Raw genomic sequence first — 26,532 nt, 5'->3', positions numbered from 1 at the left:
GCCTCCTTCCTTGGCTTGCCACAGGAGACAGGGGCTGGGGGAAGGGCAGTACAGCGCAGTATTTTCCAGAAAACCCAACTCCGGCCCGAACTCCCGCATGTCCACAGCTACAAGGAAGAGGCCTGCCACACAGCCTCCCGCTCGGGTCACTGCGCCGCCCTGCTCCAAACTCGGGGGCCCCGCCCGGGCCACCAGCTCGTGCTGTTTGGGGGCTGCGGCTCGGCAGACCCAGAAGTCGCCGGGCACTGGGATCACGGGGAGCNGCTTGCCAGGCTCGTGGGCACTGGGCAGGGGTCCCGGCAGGGGCCGCGGGGCCTGCGGCACCACTCCTGCTCCGTGGTGGGGCCCTTTGCCGTGCTGTTCGGCGGAGAAACGCTGACCAGAGCCCGGGAAGCCGTTTGCAACGACCTGTACATCTATGACACCCNGTTGGGGGGGAGGAGGGGGGGAGGGGGGAAGACCACGGGAACCCGCAGACGCCCAAAGAGGTCAGAGTGACGGGCAGGGCGAAGGAAGAACGGGCAGGAGGGGCAGGTCTCGTGAGGACCCCGGGCGCCACGACGCCAGCGCCTCCCCGCGCGCCCTCTGCTTTTCCCCGGCAGGCGGGTCTCCGCCTTCGTGGTTCCGCTTCCCCTGCGCGGACCCAGGGCTGAAGCGCGTGGGCCACCGCACCTGCCTCTGGAACGACCAGCTTTACCTGGTTGGGGGTTTTGGCGAGGACGGCAGGACGCCCAGCCCGCAGGTTTGCATCCTGGACCTTTTTGCCTAAAGAACGGCGCCCAGACACCTGGCGTCCGCTGTTTTGCTGCAGACTCGGGGAGCTCGGCCACCAGAGCGCTCTGCCTCGTTTCACATGCTTATTAAATTCCAATCTGAGAGTCAACACTGGTCTCTGAATCTTTGTGGGGGGAGGGGAGTGAATAAGGAGACGCATCTTTATTTGCAAGGAAGAGGATAAAATCGGGGGCCTCCTCTGAAACTGTGAGCCATTAGCCTGATGGACCCAAACCGCACAAATCACACGCTTTTCCGTGCCTCAGGCAGGTCCCGCCCCTAAAACTGGGAGAAAGCTGGAGGCTAGAGCTAAGCATTCTGACCAAAACATTTAATTAACAAAAAAATATTACAATAGCAGAGAAAATAATAATAATAACAATAAAGAGAACTTAGAAGAGGTGGGAGTCGGGGTAGAAAAAACGCGCAGGGGCCTCGGCCCCTAGGAGACCAGCACGCCGGCCGAGGTGGACTTGGCCCCCGCGCCGTCCGAGCTCTCCTTGGCTGCGGGCTTCTCGTCTTCCCCCATGAGCCGAATGTTGTGCTTTTCCCGGAACTCGTTTAACTCTCTTCCCTTTGCCTGCAGCTGCTGTGTAAGCGTCTCAATGATCTTCTGTATCTGGGGAGCGAGCGACAGGGGTTGGAGGAGGGTTTCAGGAGCCCGGCCCCCCCGCCCGGACGACTGTAGTTGGGGGCGTGAAGGGGAGAGGATGCCTCTAACCTCACCTTTTACCAAGTGCGAACAGTAGAGCCCAGACACTGAAAGGATGCCTTTCTCGAACTCAACGGGGTACGACTTTAATGCACGTAAGAACCACTTGGGCTGTTTATTTTTAAAATGCCGCTCCACGCGGCGCCTGGCTGGCTCGGTCAGTAGAGCACGTGACTGTTGATCTTGGGGCTGGGGTCTGAGGTCTACGCTGGACACAGAGAGGACTCCACCACAGTCCCGGCCCCGGGCCTCCCCTCCCCCACCCCTCCGCTGCCCGGAGCTTCCAGGCAGGGATTCGTGCTCACCTGCTCCTTGTTGTTCTCTAGCGCGGGCAGCACCTCCTTGACCGTCCGCTCCACCAGCACGCCTCCAACCATGCGGTAGCACTTGCGGGCTTCGTCCACCTCCTTCAGGGTGTCGATCACCAGGCTGGGGNTCCCGCGTGCGCCTCCCCTGCTTCCTCACCTGTGCTCATTCAACTCCATCTCCAGCTCCGCTGCTTTGGATGCCAGGCCCCGCTGTTCCTGTCGGAGGCGGTTGAAGCCCGCAATAACCTTGGCAGGTGAGAAGGGGTTAAGTGAGGGAGGAGACGGGGACACAGCAGAGGGCCAAGAAGCAAGGCAGGATGGAGAGCTGTGGACGCCCCCCACCCCCCCATTGGAAAGGGAATAGAACCCACTGTCATTTCTACCCTCAGCCTGCCTGGAAGGCATTCACTAACTGGCGAGAGCGCGCACCTGCCCGCACAGTGTGAGCTCTGCAGTCGCTCCTGCAGCCCACTGCCCACCGCCCACCGCGGGCTGAGGAACAGGCATCTGTAACTCAGGGCGGGTGGAAAGCCACTGGGGCGCCTGCAGGGACGCTTAGACTTGCAGGGAAAGAAGACTGTCGGGAAAGACTCTCCAGTGAGGAAGTCCTGTTCAGCTCTGCCCAGCACTCCTCCCACAGGGGAAACCCCCCCCGCCTTAGCTCAGGGGGTGCCTGTGGGGCTACGATTCACAGGACCCTTGGCCCCTGACCACAAGGGCAGTGGCCTGTTCTAGACCAGAGTCTGCGTACAGGGGCTGGTTTGGGGAGTAGAGAGAAACCGGTCCGGAAGACAGCCGGGCGAAAACTACTTGTCCTGCAGAGAGGATTCTCCATTCCTCCTCCTGAAATCCCCAAAGCTGCCCTAGTTCTTGAATTTGGTATGACCCAGTTATTTAACCTTTCTTTTCATGGTGTTCAATTCTGTGAACTACCTACTATCCTTCCAAAACACTACTTAAAAAAAAAAAATTGATTAGAGTCCATTTCTGTAGCCTAGAATCCCTAACTAACACAGGCTTCCTGAGAGAGCGCCTTACTGAAGCCTGAAGGATGAGAAACGCGGAGCACCGGGGGCAAAAGAGGTGTAAGATGCAACTTCCATTAAGGCCTAGAGAAATGATTACTACCAGCTCCTTGTTCCCCAGAAACAGCAGAAGGAACTTAAAACAGTGTGAAAACCAGACTGGGCACTAAAATCACTGCCACCATCACCTTCAGTACAGGGCTCTGAGGGCTGTGTTGGAAAGAAGTATCAGATAAAAGGTAGAAAATGTAACGAGGAAAGAAAATGGTGGGAGTGGGGGGGGGGGGGGAGAAAAACACCGGGCCCAGAGACCAAAAAAAAAAAAAAAAACCAGGTTCAAGTTTTGTCTCTGCCACATACTGGCTCTATGTCCTTGGACATTTAACCCTATGGTTCTCAACCCCGGTAACGTGTTAGAATCCCCAGGAGAGCACTGTTAACACATGAATGGGGGAGCCTCTGCACAAGTCCACAATCACTGGGTGAGTGAGGCCCAGGCCTCCATATTTCTAACGCTCCCACATCATTCTCATGTGCATCCAGAACTGAGAACCAGGTTACCCTCTCTGGGCCGTAGTTCTCTCACCCGTGAAGCACACAGGGTCCCCACCTCACAGCGCTGCCGTATCGCGTGGGCTAGTTAGGAAAGGGCTTCGCAGACAGCTGACTATGGTCACGGCCCTCTCCCCAAAGCCCCAGTGCGCCCTTGGCCCTTCCTGATCAGCTGAGAGCAGCGGGCCCACCCACTCAGACCGCACCCAGTCTCTCACTCCCACCCACATCCTGTGCAGGCTCATGGCCGCCAGAGAACCGCCTCACCTTCACTAGGACCTTTCCTTCTGTCGCTCCCTCCACAAGCCTCATCTACAGCTCATAAGATCCGGCTGGCTGCCCTGTGCCACCCCTGCATCCCTTTTCCTGCTCTGGAGGCAAGGAGTAAGTCTGACCAGGACCCTGTGGCTCCAGCGGGATGCTGCCTCCTCTCGGCCACCAACCTTCCATCGCCACGCACTTCACTCACTCGCTGCAGCAAATGCTCTGACATCGAACTCAACTATGAGCCGTTGTCCTTCACCCCCATGGCCGGTGCCCAACTATTCCATCTACGGTTAGCTTTTCCTCCACTGTCCGTGTCATAGGATCAAAGTAATTTCCTCTAAGGAAATTCCACACCTAAACCGGATTCTAGATGCCCTCCTAGCATCCGAATGAGCCTCTCTTCTGATGTATTTTGTTAAACACATTAATGAAATCAGCTTAAGGGTCTAAAATTTCTGAGGCCTAAACTTACTTTCCTTAGTAATTAGTAAACTCGACTTTTCAACCACGAATTTAACACAACTAAAGTCAAAAAGAGATTTTTTTTTAACTCCAGTTTTTCTTCAAACATTCTTGCTAATTAACACCCCCTACTTCCTCTTGGTCCAGTTTATGAACTTTTAATCAAACGTCAAACTAAAATAAGTAGTTTAAATGTATGAGTTATCCACAGTTATTATGGAAAATTTCAGCCACTGGTGCACTTTAAGGAAATGAAATCTCTTAGCAGCTAACTGTAACCTAATTGTAAACTAGATGCAAAATAAGCCGCTATTAACCTGCCCATGAAGACAGAAAGGCTGTGATGTATTCGCATGTTCTTCTCTTAACACACAACTTGTCTATCGGCCTTCTCCCTGATGGCCAGACTTACTTTTCCTCCTCGCTCCCTTACTCCCCATCCTCCTGACGTCGTCTGGCGGGAGAAGGGACAGCTAGGTCAGTGCTGATTCTCTCGGCCCTACTAACACCGCCTCTTACATGGAAACAGACTGAAAAAGAACCCAATTAAACTAAAATACCAACTGTTTATCCTAGTCAAAAGTAACTTCAATCCTGGCAACTATACAGAGCTCTTTACATTCTTATAATTGGCACTAACAATTTTATACAGGACATGGTTTTCTTTTTCTGCCCCCCGTTACTGACGTATAATTGACATATTACATTGTGTAACTTTAAGGTCTACAACGTTATGATTTAATATATGTATGTATTGTGAAATGTCTGCCACAATAAAGTTAATACATTCCACATGTTAACCCTTTCTGTGTGTTCACATATAAATACGTATCAAGTCCTTAAATATTTCGGTAGAAAAGCTTTCCAATTTTAGTGCATTTCCAATGTGATCTTTACTGTTGTCTTCTTTGAAATTTTAAATGTGCAAATGCAACCTCTTTAAAAAAATTTTTTTAATGTTTCTTTTTGAGAGAGAGAGACAGAGAACAAGCAGGGGAAGAGGCAGAGAGAGAGAGGGAGACACAGAATCCGAAGCAGGCTCCAGGCTCTGAGCTGTCAGCACAGAGCCCGACGCGGGGCTCAAACTCAAGAACCGTGAGATCATGACCTGAGCCGAAGCCAGACTGACTGAGCCCCCCAGGCGCCCCTGCAACCTCTTTTTAAATATCTGTTTTTTCCATAGTTCTACAGTATTGCACCTTCCTTCCAAGGTTTGTAAGCAAAAGACCACTACTATGTGCCAGGCGCTCTGCTAGACTCTATCCCATGAATTCTAAAACAAAAACACAGTATAAGACCTGGACCTTTAGTAGACCAAGGATGGTGGAGAGAGATGGAGGGGGAGAGGAGGAGAGGGGGAAGAGAGAGAGGGCAGATGTGTAAATAACACAGCGAGCTGCGGAACTGGTACCTCTGCCCGTATGGCTCTGTGGAGCTTTAAGGACCCTTTCCTACCGACATATTATTCCTGGCTTGTCATACATCACCTCTCATCGAGGTCAAATTAGAGGCATCTGGCTGGGCTCAGTTGGAAGAGCATGCGACTCTTGATCTAGGGATTGTGAGTTCAAGGCCCACATTGGGTGTAGCGATTACTTAAAAAATAAAATCCTGGGGTGTCTGGGTGGCTCAACCCGTTAAGCGTCCGATTTGGGCTCAGGTCATGATCTCATGGTTCATGACTTCGGGCCCGCATCGGGTTCTGTGCTGACAGCTCAGGGCCTGGAGCCTGTTTCAGATTCTGTGTCTCCCTCTCCTTCTGCCCCTCCCCCACTCATGCTCCCTTTGTCTCAAAAATAAACAAAAAACAATTTTTTAATAAAAAATAAAATCTTAAAAAAGTCACACTATTTTCATATGATTTATTTTTGTTTTCTTTTTTCTTTTGTTTAATCAATACCATCTAGTTTTGGTAACTTTTGGAAAAATCTGCAATCAATACCTTTATCTCCAAAATGTCCTTTGGTCTTCTTACCTACAGGATATTTACTGTTATTGGTTCACAGAAGAATGAATAACAGGTCAAGAATTAGGACTGCATGCATCTGGAAAAGCATTTTATAGGGTATCACTAAGTATCTTCTTTTCATTTCAGTGCCCCTAACCCTAACCCTTTCCCTGACAAACACCCTCAGCTATCAAAGAAAACTGCTTTGACTTTATTACTCCTCTTCATCTTTTTTACTTTATTACTCCTCTTCATCTTTTTTTTTTTTTTTTTTAAAGTAGGCTTACCACCCACAGGGAGCCTAATGCGGGGCCCAACTCACAGTTCTGAGATCAAGACCTGAGCTGAGGTCAAGAGTGGGACACTCGGGGCGCCTGGGTGGCTTAGTTGGTTAAGCGTCCGACTTTCCCTTAGGTCATGATCTCGCAGTTCGCGGGTTTGAGCCTTGTGTCGGGCTCTGTGCTGACTGCCAGCTCAGAGCCTGGAGCCTGTTTCAGTCTGTGACTCCCTCTCTCTCTGACCCTCCCCTGCTCACGCTGTCTCTCTCTCTCTCTCCTAGAAATAAAATAAAACATTTAAAAAAAAAAAAAAGAGTGGGACACTCAACCGACTGAGCCATGCAGTCACCCCTTCATCCTTTTTTAGACTAGTCTATACTCACTGCCTCGACTTTCTCACCTCGCATTCATTCCCAACCCACTTTAAATTGTTTTCTGGGGTGCCTGGGTGGCTCAGTCGGTTGAGTGTCCGACTTCGGCTCAGGTCATGATCTCACGGTTTGTGGGTTCGAGCCCCGCATCGGGTTCTGTGCTGACAGCCAGCTCAGAGCCTGGAGGCTGTTTCAGATTCTGTGTTTCCTTCTCTCTCTCTGACCCTCCCCTGCTCACGCGGTCTCTCTCTCAGCAATTAAAAAAAAAAAAAATTTTTTTTATAAATTGCTTTGTATCTATTCTAGTTATTAAAGTATTATTATTTATTAAGCTAACTTCTCAAAGATCATGAATGGCCTTCTGCCTAACCCAACAATGTTTTCTGTTTTCACTCTGCTTCTTTGGAACTCTTCCTGTAAGTCGCAGCGTGGTGTGGTGGGGCTGGTCCAGACTTCTGAGCCCAACAGGACGGGTTCATAGCCCCGTTTTGCTGTATGACCAAGTTACCTAACTTCTCTTGGTTTCCTCATTTATAAAACGGGAGTTAATACACCAGAAAGCAGGGTTTCCAAACNTTAGCAACCTCCCTGCTCGCACCTGCTAAAAGCCAGCAGCAACTCCGGCTTGTGGCAGTGAAAACTGTCTCCAGGCCTTGCCACAGCTCTCCCGGGGACAGGGCCCGGCAAGCGGAGAACCCCTGCCTCAGGGCAGCACTGAGACCAGTGTCCAGCGCCGGAGTCACGTACGACCCTTCGGTCCATGGGTTCTCCAGCCTGTCCTAACGCTCCGTCCCCCTCCTGAGGCTCGCCCTCTCACCCCCACAATGGAGGAGGACCTAAGACCCATAGCGCTTGTCCCTTTATGACCTGCGCTACTTCGGTCGGTACTCTCAGCTACCCCTGTGGTTCCAACAACTGCCTTCGCTCCGCTGCCGGCAAACCCAGGCCTCAGAAATTCTAGACCCGTATCTCCAAGTTAGAGGAAGGGCTCGGAAGTCAGTCAGAAGTGGCTTCAAAGTCTAAGTCAAAGCCAGGAGCAAGTTGCCTCTTTTTGGAATCTCAGTTTCTTCACCAATAACATTAGGGTTAGTATCCGTCTCCTAGGATGTTCGTGAAGATCATTTAGTTACACTAAGAACTTAGGACAGTATCTGGCAGAAAACAGACTGTCAACAAATGGTAACTATTAGCACCAAACATTCCCACGTAACTGTCCTACAGGAACTTTAAACTCGGGGCATTCACAGCCGAACTGATCATCTTTCACCCCGTTTTAAACTGTTTCTTTCCTCGTCTCCCCTATTTCTGCTAATGACCCCACCGGAGCCCTCCAGGCAGAAAACCTGGCTTCACCTTTGAACGCAGCTTTATCGCAACCCCTGCCAGACTGCATCTACCTCAGCAGTTTTCTAGGCTCACTGACATCATCCTCGTTCGAGCCTTCCTTATCTCTTGTCTAAACTACTCCTGTAGTCTTCCGAATTATCTCCCTATTTCGGGACTCTCCAAATTCATCCTATACGCTGCTGGTAATTTAATTTTCCTAACACTTGGATGACACAGAAAAATGCTCGTCATACGCTGGGCTTAAGGCGCAGATTACAAGATGGTATATACGGTATAATGATAATATCACAGAATACGTTAACATGTAAAGAACACACATCGTCCCTCTCCATCTACACACACATATACAAAAACATGAAAGAGGGGGAGAAGCCTCCTTTGAAGTAGATCAAAAGATACACTCCAAAATGGTAATAATGGTTACCTTCGGAAAGTAGGCTCGTGGGTAAATTTATTTATTTTGTACTTTTTCCTGTGTTTTCTACATTTCCCACAATGAACATGTCTTATTTTATGTAACAAAAAAACAAAAAAAAAACAAAAAAAAAGCCCCAACAGTATACCATACGTCCTTCTGTGACTGCTTACATTAAAAAGTTCCAAACTCCCGGGGGCGCCTGGGTGGCTCAGTCAGTTAAGCCTCTAGCTCTTGATTTCAGTTCAGTTCATGATCTCACGGTTCATGAATTCAAGCCCCCGCATCAGGCTCTGAGCTGACAGTGCAGAGCCTGCTTGGGATTCTTTCTCTCCCTCGCTCTCTGCCCCTCCCTTGCATGCTCTCGTTCTCTTTCTCTCTCTGTCTCCCTCTCAAAATAAACTTAAAAAAAGTTCCAAATTCTTTGCCATGCACTCGGCTTGCTTTCAGCACCACACCTTTCCTACCCCTCATGATTTAGCAAACTAACCACTCACTGGCAGCCCGGGCTTTCCCTAGCTCTCCTCTTCTCATCCTAGTCCTGAGATTCTATTTCCATTACCACCTGTTCAAATCTACCCAATCCTTCAGGCTCAGCTCAAATACCTCTAATGTGATCACGGTATAAACGGAAAAATAGGTCTGTCTGAGTCTCAAGTCACTCAATCCAGTAAAAGCCCTGCTCTTCCAGTTACTGGCTTTGGGGAAGTTAACTAAAGTCTCTGAAACTCAAATGTCCTTACCTACAAAGGGAAGACGGTATAACCCATCCAAATGGCATAATAAATCAACAGAAGATAAAACAAGGAAAGGGTCTAGTACGATGTGTTACTTCCTTCTATCTTGTTAATAAGGGACATATGTAGCACACGTTTGCAGCAGTGAAATCACACACACACACACACACACACACACACACATTTTCTAAAGTAAGCTCCAGGCCCAACGTGGGGCTTGAACGCATGAACCCTCAGATCAAGGGTCACGTGCTCTGTGGGCCAGCCAGGCGCCCTGATAAATCTTCTTTTTTTTACCCAGAGTTCTCTCTGGAACACAAAGGCCACAGAATGTTAAGCAAGAACAGCCTCAGAACCCAATTACCACAACTGTTCAGCCCTCTCTGAGGGGTTCTTTTCTTTCTCCATAACCCCTTAAATACTAGCTCTGCCCTTGTTCTGCCTTCTTTTTTCACTTTCTGTGCAAACCCTCGATGATTTCACCCACAACCATGGCTCTACCACTCATAAGCTTGTAATTCTCTAATCTGCATCTCTGATTCGGATTTCTGTAACTCAAGATTTATAAATTAAACCAACTACTAAATGTCTCTACTTGAACGTCCTACAAGAAACCCAAACTCAACCCCTGAAAATAAACTCATTTTCCCTCCCAGACGTTTCTGACCTCCCTACATTCCCTATGGCACCAGCATCCATCAAAGACAGAGATCTGAGAAATATCCTAGACCCCCTCTATCCCTTTGTCTCCACATTCAAACCTTGCACCTCATCCTGTACTTTGTCTACCTGCACCCTAAACATGCCAGGCAGTTTTATACCTCAGCGCTTTTAAGTGCCTTACTCCCTCTTCCTAGGAAAGTCTCCACTTCCTTCTTTGCTTGGCTAACTCCTCTCATCCTTTAGAATTCACTTGAAGGACTACCTCTTCCAGAAGGAGGAAAAGAACAACAACCCAAGACCTAGCAGTTATTAAACACATACTACAGTCACTGTGCAAAAACACTCTGCATACATTTTTGCCTAATAATCGAAACAGTGATGAGGTACCATCAAACATAATTTTTAGTTTAGAATGTGTGCACGCACGGGGCAGATGGAGAGAATGTTAGGCAGGCTCCACGCTCGGCATGGAGCTCCACTCGGGGCTCGATCCCCCGACCCTAGGATCATGACCTGAGCCAACATCAAGAGTCAGATGCCCCACAGACCAAGCCACCCGGGGGCCCTTGCACCAGTGCGGTTTTACAGGTGGGCAGGGTGAGAGAAGTCACTCATGGGAGGTCATCTATACAAAATAAACAGTAGAAATGTGATTCAAACACAGATCTGCCAAACCCAAGTGCACTTCTTCCGCCCTGAGCCACCCCACTATACCACAGCTTCCCTTTCCCACCCATTCCTCCTTAGGGGGTCCCTCCCTTAGCTACCTACCATAAAGACGGGCCTGTGTGATATACTGTGCATACTGAGTCTGTGGGCTAACTTGAAAACAAGGTCTACGTCTCCCTACACTCAGCAGAGGGCCTGCACGTGGCAGACCCTCAGAAAGTATTAGGTTTCTTTTCTCTTCCTTTCCACCCGGCTCCCCCCACCCCCGGGGCAGAAACTCTCTCTCTCCCCCTCCCCCCAAAGATCCCACGGCACTATCGTCTTCTGCCTCATATTAGCATTTCGTAGTGTACGTTTACTAGGAGCTCTTTGAATGGAGCAATTTGAAAAACCTTTATGCAGATACCTTTGCCTGTAGCAACGGTTCAACAAATAACTGATAAGTGAACCTGTAATTAGAAGAGCTCTTGTTTATGTTTTCCTCTCAATCATGTAGCTTTCTTCCCACTCCTATTCAACACGAGCCTCACTATTAGCAAATGGCTCCCACGCCACAAAAGGCTGAGTTATTTATCAAACGTCTCGCGATGCTAGATACTGGGGGAAATGCAAACTCGGCTTAGAAAAGGGTTTCTGGTCGCTGAAGAAATTCAATCTTATAATGACTCCCGAATCAAAACAGCATGGGAAACACTAGACTGTTCGAGTATGTGAGTCACGTGGCTCTGCAGAGTGAGGGCGACTGTCAACGTGGTTTCAGGGTCACGTAACCGACCACACACAACCAGCCCGTTGACTAATCCTCTGGGATTCGTTACGAGCTGCCTTGCCCGGCCAATCCTGTCTGAGGGTGCGGAGAAGTGGGCAAAGGGACGGCCTAGCTCCCCTCACAAGTGTGCATCCTCCCACACCCCGCCTCTCGGGGCTCTGGCCTCCGGCCGGCTCTCCCAACGCCCCCAAGGGAGGCGTGGCCTTCACCCACCAACCCTTCTGCTCCCTCCCTGGGGGCTCGGCCGGCTTCTCCAAGGACCCTCCCCTCTCTGGGCGGCCTCGCAAAGGTGGGACAGGAGTGAGGCCTGCACCAGCCACGGGCTCCCCTCCTCTTCCCGCATCGACGCCGGACCCGGCCTGGCTGCCCTCCTCCGCGTTCTCCGCTCCTCACCTGCTCTGCCGACACCGCCCCTTTCCCCGCGCCGCTACCGCTGCTCTTGCCGGCGCGACCGCTGCTGTCCGCCATCTTCGCCGCCTGCTGGGCTTCCGGCCTGCGCAGCTCCGCCCCGTCGTACGTCACATCCGGTCTGGAGGTTGCCGCCCCCTCGCCCCGGTGTCCCTGGCTGCAGGCCGCTCTTCGGTTCGGATCCTGCGGATGGTTTTGGCTGTGTCTTCATGTAGGACCTACCACCTGTCCTGCGGGCCGCGGTGAATTCCGCCTGCGGTGCTTTAACTTGTGCAACAGAGACACTGCCCCTGGGAGAGGCGGAGAGGACGGGTTAACCGGAGAGTGGGGGCGCGGGTTGGGGTCTGGGTGCCAGTGCCCTCTGCCCACCACGGGGTGGTGGGAAAGGAGGGAAGGTGAATTTCCCGCCGGAGATTCCAGGGTCAGGGGGGAAATCTGCTTTGGGGCAGTAAAGCTGTGCAGGTGCGCAGTCAAGAAGAGAGGCTGGGAAGGACAAGGAAGTTTCACGGAGATGACTTTTGAAGCGCGGATAGGTTTGGCCGAGGAAAATGGCTTCATTAATCTGAGATCGCTGAAAGTCGAGGTATTCAGGTGCCCAGGAAAGCCCTTTCCTCCATCTTCCCACTTTATGATCTCTTCCTGTAGCCCATAATTACTTACTTAGAGTGTCTTGAAGACTTAGGGGCTTTTACTGGCAGGGCCCTGATTCGGCCCCACAGTATGGAGAGAGAAGTCAGAGAAGCCTAGAAATGTACTGCTTGAGGGAGGGGCCGGTGTCCTGATTTCTCACCTTCTTCAGGCTGGGCTTCATCATCAGGCCTCCTCACCAGCTCCTGTCCCTTCTTTTGTGCCCCGGATTCCGGATCCCTCGACCGTCAGTACTTTGTGCACAGCCCAGGTAACACGTTTTGTTCTGTCTTCAGTGCCTCAGTAGATGCTCAGTAAATGTTTGTTAAGTGACCAGACGGTGGCAAATGCTGGGGGACCAACCATCCACAGAACATTTCATCGGTGGGTCGTTGTGCCCTATAAGAGCAGAAATCAAAGGGCAGCCCAGCCCTCCCGCCTCCCACTTTGAGACCCTTATCATTGAACTGAGATTTTCCCTTGCTGGGAAATCTGAGTGCTGCCGGTGCCATTCACAGGCCCGGAGCCATGGCCATCTCCTCTTCTTCCCGGGAACTGCCACTGGTGGCTGTGTGCCAGGTAACATCAACACCAGACAAGCAGCAGAACTTTCAAACATGCGCAGAGCTCATTCGCGAGGCTGCCAGACTGGGTGCCTGCCTCGCTTTCCTGCCCGAGGCATTTGACTTCATTGCACGGGACTCTGCCGAGACGCTCCGCCTGTCTGAGCCACTGGGTGGGAACCTTTTAGGAGAATATACCCAGCTTGCCAGGTATCGGGAAAGGGGGAGGGAAAGGTAGTTTCTTTGTTGGGTAGTGTCCCTGAGTTGCCAGAGGGGAGGGTCGTCCGTATCGCTGCCTCCACCCCCCCCCCCCCNCCCCCCCCCCCCCCCCCCCCCCCCCAGGGAGTGTGGACTCTGGCTGTCCTTGGGTGGTTTCCACGAGCGAGGTCCGGACTGGGAGCAGACGCAGAAAATCTACAATTGTCATGTGCTTCTGGACAACAAGGGTGAGACTTTGGAACTCTTCAGCCTCCCTCTTCCCAGGCTTTTCTACCTAAACTTAAGGTCCTCCAGAACTGTTTCGCAACTCTGTTTCCTTGGTCAAAGGGTAGTTGTACTTCGCATCCTAGCTTATAAACGGACTCCCTAGGAGGAGAGGAGCGAAGTTGGGCGCTTCTAGAGCACCAGCACTGAGCCCTCCTCCTCTCTCTCACTCCAGGCTCGGTAGTGGCCGCTTACAGGAAGACTCATCTGTGTGATGTGGAGATTCCGGGGCAGGGGCCTATGCGTGAGAGCAGCTCTACTATTCCCGGGCCCAGTCTGGAGTGTCCTGTTAGCACCCCAGCAGGCAAGGTGGGAGCTGTGAGAGGAGGAGGGGGGGGATCAGGAACAAGAGTGGGGCGGGAGAGGAGGAACACTCTGAAAGTGGTAACAGAGGGAAAGCCCTAAGGAGCGGGGTAGGGAGGTAATGCCTAGGTGCTCTGACAAACAGGACGGGGGTGTCAGGCTCTTTTTCGTTGCAGATTGGCCTAGCTATCTGCTACGATATGCGGTTTCCTGAACTCTCTCTGGCACTGGCTCAGGCTGGAGCAGAAATACTCACCTACCCTTCAGCGTTTGGATCTGTTACGGGCCCAGCCCACTGGGAGGTAAGAGGATCTCTCTTCGAAACATAAGGGCCTCCTCTTACCTTCCTTCTGCACCCTTGGCCCCGCCAGTCAAAGAAAAGATTTTCTTCCCCTTCCCACTGAGGGAGAGAGAAGTTCATTCCCTAGATTGCTGCCTCTCACATTAAAGAAGAGTTAATGGGTAAATCATTCCGAGGCAATTACCGGAACGGTCATGGTCACGAGGAGTAGCCTGGCCTGGAACGTCCATCGCCTATCAGTTCCCCACTAGACGCTCCGCGTACGTACGTGAGCGCACGTCCCCTCCCCCCCAGGTGTTGCTGCGGGCCCGTGCCATCGAAACCCAGTGCTACGTAGTGGCAGCGGCACAGTGTGGACGCCACCACGAGAAGAGAGCAAGTCACGGCCACAGCATGGTGGTGGACCCCTGGGGAACAGTGGTGGCCCGCTGCTCGGAAGGACCAGGCCTCTGCCTTGCCCGGATCGACCTCAGTTACCTTCGGCAGCTGCGCCAACACCTGCCTGTGTTCCAGCACCGCAGGCCTGACCTCTATGGCAGTCTGGGCCACCCGCTGGCTTAAGACTGACTTCTGTGAGCGGGGACCCCCGTGGTGAGCAGGTCAGGCTGTGGCCGGACCCAGGCGCAGCTCCCCTCCCCTGGAGAGCCCCGACTCTCTTGATGGGACCCAGGCTCAGCTTCTTGGGAAAGAAGAAGCTTCCCCCTGAGCTCGGATTTCAGTTTCAGAAAGGTGGGATTTTTCTATAGTCACTGTTTATTTCATGAAAACTGAAGTTATGCGGAGGGCTGAGCAGCACTGGCATTGAAAAAAATAGAATCATCAGAAAGTCTGTGTCTGGACGTCTCCTTTGGGAGCTGAACGGGGAGGAGGTGCTGTACCCGCTGGGCTGGACTCCAGTTCTAGGCCTCCGGCTCCTTGGACATGCCTCTCTGCCCCAATCAAAGTGCGACACTCAGTGCATGTCCCGGCCCCACGCTCCCAGGCTTGGGCGTGGGAGTGGGGGAGAGAGTGGGGGAGGAAAAAGGAGAGAGGAGTGGGTACCGAATGACTTCACTGTCACCTAGAATGCCCTTCGCCCAAGCCAGAAGAAAGCAAAGGGGAAAGGGGCTGCAGGGTACATTATTTATTTTCACTTAAACATGGAAGGGAAGTCTCACACTCCCCCTTCCCCTTTTCAGGGGGAGTGTATTTTTATCAGCAACCCCTTTGCCATCCGCCCTGCGCGCCCCCTGCCCCTCTGTGGGAGCGGGGACCGGGCTGGCCTCCTCCTCTCACCTCTGACTCCCTTGAGGAGGGTTTGACAAGAGGGGGAAGAGCCACACCAGGCAGAGGTTTCAAGCCATGGAATGGAGGAAACGAGGCAGAGAGGAGCAGCACCAGAGGCCGGGAGAGAGTGGAAAGGGCCACAGCTTCTTTCGTTTTTTAAAAATTCTATAATTTGGGAGAGGGTGGTGATTAATTTCCAAAATACACTTCAGAGTCCCACCTTCCACACAGCTCCCTCACTCAGCCCTTTGGTTTTTGCAGACAAAATTTACGAGCCCTCAGAAAGCCAGAAGTACTGATGACCACGCAGTGCACCCGAAAGCAGTGTTCACTTCGGTCCCCTACAAAGACTATGTCCTATAGACTTTGCTTCTCCCTCTACATTTGTCTTACGGCTCAGTGGCAAGGTGGCTGTAGAGACACACATCAGGAGGGGACGGGAACATGGAAACGGGAAACGGGAAGCCCAGGCACGTGGGTGCAGGGAGGGGTGGGGAACACCACTTCCATTTTCCTTTGTCTTTTCCTTTAAAAAAAAAAAAAAAGGCAGGGGTGTGATTGGTCGGAAGGGTAGAGAACAAACCCCAGAACAGTGTGTAAGCTCCAGAGGTGGGCGGTGGGATCCGTCCCCCAAGAGGCGAGAGGGGAAGGGTCAGGGCAGTGCCTGCAGCATCAAGTTCCTCAGGAGTTTCTGCCGGCCCAGCTCGTAGTCCTCCTCATCCACGTTCACCAGCAGCTTGATGGCTTCGTGGCCCACAGCCTGCTTGAGGGAGTCTGTGATAAAGACACCTTTGAGCGCCTCGAGGAGCGAGCCGTTGATGTAGTCGCGCCAGAATGCGTCGAGGTAGGTGAGCTCGGAGAACTTGATGTCACAGATGATGGAACCCAGGTCCCGGGACTTGAGGATGGTGTTGGCCTGGTTAAAGCGCTCAAACTGCCGCTCCAGCGGGTCCTGCTTGTTAGAGAAGACGTTGCCTTGCAGAGCGGTCTCGTGCTGGCAGTATTCGGCCCGAACCCGCAGCCTGATGTCTGTGGGGGAGAGCAGACACGCACAAGTGGTTGCGGAGAGGGCGCTGACAGCCCTGCCCGACGGCCTGAAGGACCAGCCTGACAGCTGTCCTCCCTCTGCCCCAGGACCAGGTCTCCTGCGCACCCCTGAAATCCCTGCCTGAACGCAAGTTCCCCTGAAATGGCCCAGGCCCGGGCCCGGGGCATCGCTATCCCTCACAAGCAGCACCCTGCTTCCAGGCAATAATTTCCTAACAGGCACACACGTTCACTTAATTGTTTTTACTTTTTTTAAATATATTTTTACTTTTTTTTTTTTAATGTTTTATTTATTTCTAGGAGAGAGAGAGACAGCGTGAGCAGGGAAGGGTCAGAGAGAGAGGGAGTCACAGACTGAAACAGGCTCCAGGCTCTGAGCTGGCAGTCAGCACAGAGCCCGACGCGGGGCTCGAACCCACGAACCGCGAGATCATGACCTAAGCAAAAGTCAGACGCTTAACCGACTAAGCCACCCAGGCGCCCCATTAAATATATTTTTAAATGTTTTCTTTGAGAGAGAGAGAGAGACAAAGCGTGAGCGGGGGAGGGGCAGAGAGAGAGGGAGACACAGAACCCACAGCAGGCTCCAGGCTCTGAGCTGTCAGCACAGCTGGGGCTCCAACTCATGAACTTTGAGATTGTGACCTGAGCAAAAGGCGGACGCTGAACCGACTGAGCCACCCAGGCGCCCCAGGCACACAAGTTCGTTTTCGTGTTCGATCAAAAGTTGGTCCACCCTAAGGTAAGGAGGTTGTACCAGCATCCCTCTGATCTCGTATTAACTAGAAAGCCGTGAAATGGACTCTGTCACAAAGACCGAGGAATTCTCTCTCCAGAGATGAAGCGATTCAATCCCACTAAATCATTCACCCGTTCGACATGAGCCTGGCACTAGATAGCCTAAACTGCCCGGGGTCTCAGCAGTTCTCCGTGCTCCCCCCTCCGGTCCACTCTGCATCTAGAACCCTTCAACTTCCTCACCACATGTCTGCTTTTCCTTGGGATCTGGCGTTACTGACTTCCGGCGTTTTCGCTGGCTCCCAAGCGTGGCTCTCCCTCGAGCTGGCCGCTTGCTACACATCTGAGGGCCCGCACTGGGGCAGCACACCACAGGGTAGTGGGGAGGCACTGAGCAGGGGAAAGGGGAAAACAGAGCGGGGTCAAAGTAGAAATGCACGCCCTTCTCTTGGAATGAGGAAGGAATCACTTACGACTTAGCACTAAAACCCGTATCAGTAACACGACCCAAGAGGAGGACACAATGTGGGGACGATCACAGGACACAGGTGAGGCATTAACACCGCACCCAATTTTTGTAGGGCTAGCTGCTGGCGAGAGAGACCCAGTGCCCTTCATGCGGGCTGGCAAAGCTGGGAACATGATCAATTTGGTGGCTTTTTTTTTTTTTTTTAAGTGAGCTCTATTCCCAAAATAGGGCTTGACCTCAACCCCGAGGTCGAGAGTCAGATGCTCCAGGAAAATTTGGAGGAGTTCACATGTTCTTACCTGTTTTAGGGGACTGGGGAGGCCTCGGTTCTGGATCACTGAGGGCTCTGGGGGTCACATAGCGAATCGACGTCTCCTCCAGATACTTGTCTACAAGATCGGGGCACACTAGGAGGGGAGGGAGTCCTTCAGGAAGAGAGGCACCCCCCTTGTGGTCCAACCCTCCAAGGAGCCTCCTAACTCCTCCCAGGGAGCCCCCAGGGTTGTTGCCTCTACCCAGCACCACCAGCCCCCCACACACTTCCCTGAGCCCGCCGGCCCTCCAGGCACCCTCACCAGCCCGTCTCCTCTTGAGGGTGACGTAGGGCAGCAGGTCATGGCGGGTGATGATCCGCAGCAGCTGCAGCACCTGGCGGAAGTTACTCTCGTCGCAGCGGCCCTGGCGCTCCAACGCCAGTAAGAAGTCGCGTCCGTTTCGGATGAGGCCGCGCTCGTGGTCATCGATGACATCAACAAAGAGGAAAGAGAGGACGCGCACGTCCCTGTGTGTCAGGTGGGCACCCACGATGTCGAACATGCGGTGCAGGCTGTNTTGGGTGCGCGGCGCCGTCCGGAGGCCCCGCTCGGCGGCCGCGAGCCCCGCTCCGCTGCAGGGATGAGCAAAGGGCCTGTGAGCCACCCAGTGACATGGACGGGTCTTACTCGCTCCCCTCTGTCCAGTGCCTCACACAGTGCCTGGCGCGGGGCAACGCTGAGTCAGGTTTTATTAAATTTTAAAAAGTGTTCATTGGGGCGCCTGGGTGGCTTAGTCGGTTAAGTGTCCGACTTTCGCTTAGGTCATGATCTCGCGGTTCGTGGGTTTGAGCCCCGCGTCGGGCTCTGTGCTGACTGCCAGCTCAGAGCCTGGAGCCTGTTTCAGTCTGTGACTCCCTCTCTCTCTGACCCTCCCCTGCTCACGCTGTCTCTCTCTCTCTCTCTCCTAGAAATTAAAAAAAAAAGTGTTCATTGAAAAATACAGCCTCGCGCCCTCCACATCCAACAGCTGCTACCCTGCTGGAAAACGGGGTCGCGTTCCCCGAGGGTGTTACATGCAATTTCAGGGCTGCATGTTCAGCAGGAATTGCTATTAGATGTTACCCCGATTCTTCCCCTGCACCCCCAAATACTACTTTTGGTCCCCTGTGCTCTCCCTTCTACCCCCCATCTCACCTCTTAAATGTAGGCAAGCCTGACAAAAGTAGAGAATTCATTTTTTTTAAATGTTTATTTTTGAGAAAGAGCACAAACAAGGGGGAGAGCAAGAGAGAGGGAGACACAGAATCTGAAGCAGCTCCAGGCTCTGAGCTGTCAGCACAGAGCCCGACGCGGGGCTCAAACTCATGAACTGTGAGATCATGACCTGAGCCGAAGTCAGATGCTTAACCCACTGAGCACCCCCCCAGGCGCCCCAAGAATTCACTCTTAACTAATATGGAAGCTGCAGGAGCAGAACTTACAGACAGTAGGGTAACTGAAAATCTTTAGGTAGTTTTAATTCTGCCTGTATCATGAACAAGCTGTGTAGCTGTGTGACTTTAGGCAAGTCACTAAACTTCAAAGTCACTGTCCCCCATCTACAAAAATGAAACTACTCCTCGGGCTTGTTAAGAATCCAATTAGAAATTACATGTGAAACTGCTGTGTCAATAACCATGAAAGAGATTTTAAAGACATAAGCATCCTTGACCTCTGCAGCCCAGATCCATCCCCCGTGAATCTTATCCTCATACTTCCCGCAATCCAACCAAGTTCAAAGGCATAACTGTGCAGGAGGGTAGCCAACAATATTCACCAAAACTCACAGATTTAAACCAACAAACATTACTAAGCGCCTACGTTGAGCCTTCTTGTGACCCTCTCTTGCCAGTGTCCTCACCAATGATGCTCGCGCAGCATTTGGATGTACACCCCCTTCTACGCCTTCCTCGTGGCTATCATTTGCCCACCCCCTTGCAACGACCGACAGTAGCCCAACATTCACCCCATAATGTTTTTTCTTTCACATTTATTTTGAGAGAGAGAGCACGAGGAGAGGGGCAGAGAGAGAGGGAGACAGAGAATCCCAAGCAGGCTCCACGCTCAGCACAGAGCCTGACGCAGGGCTTGAGCTCACAGTCGTGAGATCGTGACCTGAGCCAAAATCAAGAGTCAGACGCTCAACCGACTGAGCCCCCCAGGTGCCCCTATAATTCGATGTTTGATTCACTAAGTTTCACCATCAAGCGGGGTAACGTCAATGACCAGCCAGTAACCAAGCCTGAAGTCCCCAGGTTTCAACATCCACGCTAATCACACACGCACTGCCCAAATACTGTTCCACCAAACCACAGCCCCAATCACCCGACTCATTATAGGTTCCTGTTGAAGCTACACCTAAATACATCTTAAATCCACTGCCCCTGCCCCGGTTCAGGTCCTGATGATCTCTCACTTGGACTACGGCAACAGTCTTTCAAGGGCTCCCCCGCCCACCAATCTTCACCCACCTAATCCATTCCTCACATCCAGCTGCATTGGCTACCTAAAATGCACAACTGAGGGGCACATGGGGCGCTCAGTGGGTTAAGTGTCTGACTTTGGCCCAGGTCATGATCTTGTAGTCTGTGAGTCTGAGCCCTGCATCAGGCTCTGTGCTGACAGCTCGGAGCCTGTGTCTCCCTCTCTCTCAGCCCCTCCCCTGTTCACACTCTAACATCAACAAACATTAAAAAAAAATTTTTTTTAGTAAAATGCACAACTGACCACATCACTTTTCTGCTTAAGACTTAGCTCCAGCCCCCTCCTTACCTAGGACACTCCAAACTCCCCTCACGCAACAGACCAAACCTTCTGAGATGAGGCCCTGCCTACCTTTCCAACCTCATACATAACCCACTTTTTTTTCTCTACCATTCTCGATTTGTTTATAGCTCACACACAGCGTGCAGTCCATTCCTCTGTCCCTGTCTCTACTGGCTTTGCCTGAATGCCCCTCTCACTTTTCTATCCCCTGCCCCATCACTGCTCATTTTCACATGGCCAACTCCTACTCGTCCTTTAGGGGTCAGCTCAGATAATCTTCAAGTTCGTCTCCACACCTCCATGCTGGGATACGTAGTCCCCTTCCGTGCTCCTGGAACCTCATGCGTATTTCTTTTAAACCCCTTATCAAACTGTAAAATCACTCATGTATTTATTATCCCAGCCCATCTTAAGCAACTCGTGGAGATGGACTAAGTCATATTCACCTTTATATCCTCAGTGCCTAGCAATGCATAGAGGCTGGCATAGTACTCACAACCTACTGAACTGAACTGAGTCTCCAAGAGAACATCAAAAGCATCATCAATTAAGAAACAAGCCCACATAGGGGCGCTTGGGCGGCTCAGTCAGTTAAGCATCTGATTCGGTTTAAGCTCAGGTCATGATGTCACAGTTCGTGAGATCGAGCCCCAGATCTCAAGCCTGCTTGGGATATTCTCTCTCTCTCTCTCTCTCTCTCATGCGCGCACACATGCTCTTGCTCTCAATCCTTTCCTCTCCTCTCTCTGTGCCTGTCCCCACTTGGGCTCTTTCCCACTCTCTCTCTCTCAAAATAAACAGTATTTTATAAACAAACATAACAAAACAAAAAATAAACAAATATTTTTAAAAATCCACTGACGTCCAAGAAAAGGCCTCGTTAAAGACACACATACACACAAGCCAGGTCCCACACGTACCGCTAGCTAGCTGCAGCCCCCCCCATGCTGTGTGGACTGCCCACACCACGGCACCCCACCCAGCAATAGTAAGATGGGTGGTCCTATTTCCTAGAGCAAAACACTAAGTCAAAAGAGAACAGGGACACTGGGTGGCTCAGTTGGTTAAGCGTCCAACTCTGGACTTCAGCTGAGGTCATGATCTCACAGTTCGGTCAAGGCCCGCATCAGGCTCCGCGCTGACAGGACAGAACCTGCTTGGGATTCTCTCCCTCCCTCTGCCTCTCCCCCGCTCAAAGCATGGGTGTACACGTGCTCTCTCTCTCAAAATAAATAAACTTCGAGAGAGAGAATAAAATAAGCTGTTTCAGACGAGCCAAGTTGATGGACTCTGAGAACACTGAAGAAAAAGGAGCACCTGACCCTCCCTCCCTCCATAGCCTAAAATGGAAGCAGAGACTCATACCTGAAGGGGAGCTCCCCCCTGTAAGCACTCAGCTCCCCAACATAGGTTTGAAATATGGATAAGAAACACAGCTCATATCTACTTATGAGAGGCTAGATGCCGCTCCTCCCCCCCCTCCCCCGAGACCTGGGAAACAGCTGGGAAACAGCTACCCAACTACAGGCTGGTTCTCTCTGTACCTTCCTCTCATCTGTTGTACTTACTGGGTACAAACTGCGGGTGGGGAGTGGGAGGGGAGGGGATGGTGAAGAAAAGTAACTCCTTGCTCATAACAGGCAACATGAGAAAACTGAGCCTCCCTAGACTTCTCCGCGGTCCCTACCCCACCTGTTCCTCTCGGCCAGCTGCTGATTATGACGAGCTCAGAAAAAGCAGATGGGCAGGTGTCACATTCAACCAATCTGTGGAGCAGGTTGCTGGAGAGCTCCCTAATTCAAAGTCCCCAGAAAAGAAGAAATACTGTCCCTACATGCCTTGCCCCTGGAAAATGGGGCAGAATACAGGAAAGCACTATGGTCCTAAATATTATGTATCAGTGGATGCAATTCTGTAACAGACCTCAGTTCTCTGAGGGTGAACTCCCTAGAGAGAAGGGGGGAAAAATCCACCTTTAAGTCCTGGATCCCAGGCTGGCTCATTCAAAGGGCCAGGACCGACCAGAGCTTCTAGGTCACTGGTTCTCAACCACGGAGGACGCTCCCCCCACCCCCAGGGGCATCTGGCAATGCCTGGAGACATTTCAGACTCCAGTTATGACTGGAGGGGATAAAGGACTGTGCTACTGGCATGCAGTGAGTAGAGGCCACAGATGCTTCTAAACATCCTATGATGCACAGAAGAGCCCCCACAAGAAAGAATTATCCACCCCGGAATGTCAATGATGCTTGGGATGAGCAACCCTATTCTACATGGACCGTGATAGGAAGGGTCAAAAGAAGAGACCCAGCAAGTCACCTCCCAGCCTAGATCTAGAGAAGGAAGCCATTTGGTCCCTCCGACCCAAACCCATCAAACAATTATTTCAGAAGAAAAGAAAAGCCAGTCAGACGCAGACTATTTAACTCGCGAGTCCAAGGAGCACTAAGGAGTTCCACCCACTCCAACCGTTGCTTCTCTATCACCTGCGGTTGCCGTTCAGGTGAGCAGCAGGCAGTGAGGCTACCCTCTCTTCTGCCCCATCTCAGGGGGTCGAATGTGACCCAGTTCAATCTGGGTCTCTATGATGAGAAGAGACATGCCATCCTCTGCAGACCAACAAAAAGGATCCTGCACTTCGTCCCCATGGCCATCTGTAAAGTCCTGAACCCAGACGAGCGGCAGACCTTTCCTTACTTGACTGCTGATCAGTCGTCCTGCTTATTCAAGGAGGCAAAATGTAGAAGAGGTGCAAGTTTCCCAGGGCCGTGTCCTTGGGAGAACTGTCAGGAGGCTGACGTGCAAGCTAATACACAGCACGCCCCCCCCCAACAACTTAATTATCATCTAGGATGGCGAGTCCACTCAGCAATTCAGATGGGGTTCCAAGAATCCGTCTAACTTCAGCACTAAAAGAACATGCCCAACTTCCTCTTCAACCAAAATATGCACAGCTTTCTGTCACAGCTACACCTGGGAACACAGCGTCAGTGACACAGGGATCCTAGAGGAGAGATGTCACAGCAGTAAGGAGAACATACCTCCTCTAAACAGATTTTTAAAAATTTCTGAGTCCTGGTATCTGAAACACAGCGATACAAGAGACAAACAAAACACTCCGGGCAACAAGAGTCCTGATCTGGCTTTGAGTCCATTTGAGAACCTAACATGAGTCCCCCCCAAGTTTTCCAAGAAGAGCTCTTTATTCCGAGGAACCGCTGCATTTCCTGGCGTTATAGTTTTTTGCTACTTTGGTTTCTTGAGGGAGCTCTGAGCCAGCCCAGGGCCAACAGAGAGCGTACATATACCTACAGAGCTATCCGGTTTCTACTCCCCAGCAAAGTCTAGTCTCGTCCCAACCAGGAATGACATCTGTGTTTGTTGAGGCACTCAACTCTCTCGGAAGCCCTTAGAGGGATGTCACGTGGAGGCAACAAAAAAGAATGATCTCTTGAAATGAAGACGAAAGTCTAGTATCACCCCAACAAGGATGACATCTGTATTTTCACAGAACTAGAGGTATCTGACTCTCTCCGGAGCCCTTAGGGAGGAAAGTCATGTGGAAGAACTAAAAAAGAGTGAGGTCTCGAAACTTGGAATGAAAACAACATGGAAAAGCTTAAATAGTGCAGCGAGAGCTTTCCTGCTGGTGGGACAGGGGAAAACGTAGCCAAGTATCTGGAAGTCAGAATTACACAGTATGTTTTCAAAAGGAAGATTCCAGGAACCCTAAACAACCAGGAGAGAAAGGTGAGGTCCCTCAGCAGCCCTCCAAGGGTAACATTCATAGACACTGTACTAAAGTACTAGTTCCATATGTTAAACAATGCTTCTCTCGGAGCTCGCCATGAAGACTAGAGAATAGCAGACCAAAGCTGAGAGCCTGTCCTGAAAGACCTAATTTCTTTTTTTTCTATTATTTTTTAACGTTTATTTACTTTTGAGAGGGAGAGAGAGACAGAGACAGAGCACGAGCAAGGGAGGGGCAGAGAGAGAGAGGGAGATACAGAATGTGAAGCAGGTTCCAGGCTCTGAGCTAGCTGTCCGCAGAGCCCGATGCGGGGCTCGAACTCCAAAACCGAACTCAAAAACCGTGAGATCATGACCTGAGCCCAAGCTGGACGCTTAACCGACCTGAGCCACCCAGGCGCCGCTGAAACACCTAATTCTGCTCTTCTTTCCCTCCTACCAAATTTCCAGTTACCCAGAGACACGGTAACTGCAACAGGTCTTCTCTCAGCTGGGTAGGTGAAAACTCATTTTCCCTGGCATCTAACCGATTACTGGGCTCAATCCCAATGCATTTCTCGTGCCATTCCCATCCCCTCCCATTGTTCAAAAACAATAAAAAGCTCCCAACTTACCTTTGCAAGAAACTTAATTTCCCAGGTCTCTTCCTAGCACAAGGTTTGAAGCCAGCAGCAAAACAAAAACAAATAAGGAGGGGGGAAAGAGTCAATTTTCCAGCGTGATTTTGAAACATCAAAGGCCCAAAGAGTTAGTCTCAGTTACAAAAATACACAGACACACCTAATGCCATTTCGATTAAAATGATCTAATGCGAGCAAAGTGGGAGAACTCCCTCCCAACCAAGTCCCTAAGGCTCCCTAACTCTCTACCAACCATTCACAGAACAATACCGACTCCAAGAACTTCCAGCCTCAGTGGCCCATGGCAAGAAAGGTCCCAAATTAATTCAACAACTTGTGGGAAAGCCAACCATCCTCTGATACCTTCTCACCTGACTCCTCAATTCCTTAGGAGACCCATCTATCTAGTTACATTTCATTACATTCTAACATTGCCTTTCAACCTTAGGGAGAACTGGGGGCAGGGAAGTGGTTACAGCCAAAGAAGTCACTTTCTATCACTTGGCTTATCAGACCAGAAGTAGCCTTTCCCTTAGCACACAGTGAAAACAAAATAACCACTGAGACCGCATTCACTGATACATCTACCTTTCACCAGGGAACGTTTTCTATGCATGAACGCTGACCCCCTCGCGCTTAGCACTTAAAAAGAAGAAGGAAAAAAAGTCTGGAAACTAAAGCAATCGTTTAATTATCCAGGCTGCCTTAGATGCCATCCTGTTTTCTGTTCCCTTTCTCAGACTTCCAGAGCCTCCACCCTGGCATGTAGGGCTCCACACCAGCATGGCTGTTTCCCCATTCTTACACTGCTAATTGCTAGACACTAGAAAAGTCCTTTACTCCTTCCCCACTTCGGCGGCGGTGACACCGGCTTCCCCATTCTCCCTTCTTTCCCTAACCAGGAAAACCAAGGGAGCAGCCAAGTCAGGGAGCCTCTGAAAAGCAAATCCAGTTGAACCCTCATCCATTCTCCAAATTCCCCAATTCTCCAAGCCGTTCCCTTCTGCCCTTCCCACCCTATTAAGAGCTGAAGGCCTGGCAATTAGAATTGGTTGCAACTGATGCTGCTTAACTCTGCTCTCTCTTCCTTTCCACGGGGAAAGGGGAACCCCCCACGTCTATCACCCGTGCAGCTCCACTGTCCTATCTCCCAGCCCACTCCCCTGCCTCCCAAACTTTCCTCCTAGTCTCTCACTTTCCCCATTACCTCGTCACACCGCCACGCTCTCCATTCCCCCAAATCTCCGTGCTCTTCTTTTCCACCCAAATTCTCCCCTAGGCCCTTCCCCCTCCCACCTCCAAATTAACACTTTCAAAACCTCCCCCCCCCAAACGTCTGAAGTCCCCTCCTCACCCTCTCCCACCTCCTCACAACACCGCTCTCCAGAGTCCAGTCCCTCCCACCGCATGCCACCCAGCCTCCTCCCCTCCGCACCCCCGGCCGCTCCCTCCCGCGCCCACCGCCCTCAATCCGGCGGGATCGCAGCCCCACTCCCACCTCGGCCGCGCCAGCACCCCCGGCCGGGCCCGGCCCGGCCCTTGTTTACGCCCCTCCCCGCGCCCAATCCCCCGCCTCGCCCCTGCGCTCTCCCACAGTTGCC

At 51.6% G+C, this 26,532-nt stretch overlaps 4 protein-coding genes across 6 annotated transcripts in view; 2 read left to right on the top strand and 2 right to left on the bottom strand.

Annotated features, from left to right (window-relative positions):
* Positions 1-883, top strand: part of KLHDC9 (kelch domain containing 9) — a 1,097-nt gene extending 214 nt beyond the window's left edge. The window contains exons 2-3 of the mRNA XM_077760017.1: positions 25-427; positions 603-883. Of these exons, the coding sequence (XP_077616143.1) occupies positions 25-427; positions 603-769 (570 nt within the window). The 3' untranslated portion in view covers positions 770-883. The remainder of the gene's footprint in view (positions 1-24; positions 428-602) is intronic.
* Positions 884-1,084: 201 nt separating this feature from the next.
* PFDN2 (prefoldin subunit 2) lies at positions 1,085-11,775 on the bottom strand. 2 transcript variants are annotated; one of them, XM_077760090.1, is made up of 4 exons: positions 11,691-11,775; positions 1,952-2,040; positions 1,792-1,915; positions 1,085-1,393 (listed from the first exon to the last, which is right to left on the bottom strand). In XM_077760090.1, exons 1-4 carry the CDS (start codon positions 11,763-11,765, stop codon positions 1,217-1,219), a joined length of 465 nt encoding a protein of 154 aa, XP_077616216.1. In that variant the 5' UTR covers positions 11,766-11,775; the 3' UTR covers positions 1,085-1,216. The 2 variants fall into 2 exon arrangements, with proteins under 2 accessions (XP_077616216.1, XP_077616217.1); XM_077760091.1 differs by lacking the exon at positions 11,691-11,775 and adding an exon at positions 3,639-3,808.
* Positions 11,768-14,811, top strand: NIT1 (nitrilase 1). 2 transcript variants are annotated; one of them, XM_077760089.1, is made up of 7 exons: positions 11,768-11,916; positions 12,505-12,603; positions 12,851-13,105; positions 13,238-13,341; positions 13,554-13,687; positions 13,858-13,983; positions 14,277-14,811. In XM_077760089.1, coding segments are annotated over exons 1-7 (987 nt in total). In that variant the 5' UTR covers positions 11,768-11,914; the 3' UTR covers positions 14,544-14,811. The 2 variants fall into 2 exon arrangements, with proteins under 2 accessions (XP_077616215.1, XP_077616214.1); XM_077760088.1 differs by having other exon boundaries at positions 11,788-11,947.
* A 279-nt stretch (positions 14,812-15,090) lies between these two features.
* DEDD (death effector domain containing) lies at positions 15,091-18,326 on the bottom strand. Its single transcript, XM_077760087.1, has 4 exons — positions 18,078-18,326; positions 17,802-17,909; positions 17,277-17,423; positions 15,091-16,277 (listed from the first exon to the last, which is right to left on the bottom strand). Exons 1-4 carry the CDS (start codon positions 18,316-18,318, stop codon positions 15,901-15,903), a joined length of 873 nt encoding a protein of 290 aa, XP_077616213.1. The 5' UTR covers positions 18,319-18,326; the 3' UTR covers positions 15,091-15,900.
* Positions 18,327-26,532: the final 8,206 nt, after the last annotated feature.

This window comes from Crocuta crocuta, unplaced genomic scaffold (genome assembly GCF_008692635.1).
Source record: "Crocuta crocuta isolate KB4526 unplaced genomic scaffold, BGI_CrCroc_1.0 scaffold133, whole genome shotgun sequence".
Classification (NCBI taxonomy): domain Eukaryota; kingdom Metazoa; phylum Chordata; class Mammalia; order Carnivora; family Hyaenidae; genus Crocuta; species Crocuta crocuta.
Note: the sequence above shows the minus strand (reverse complement) of the source record. Positions and strands in the feature narration are given on the sequence as shown.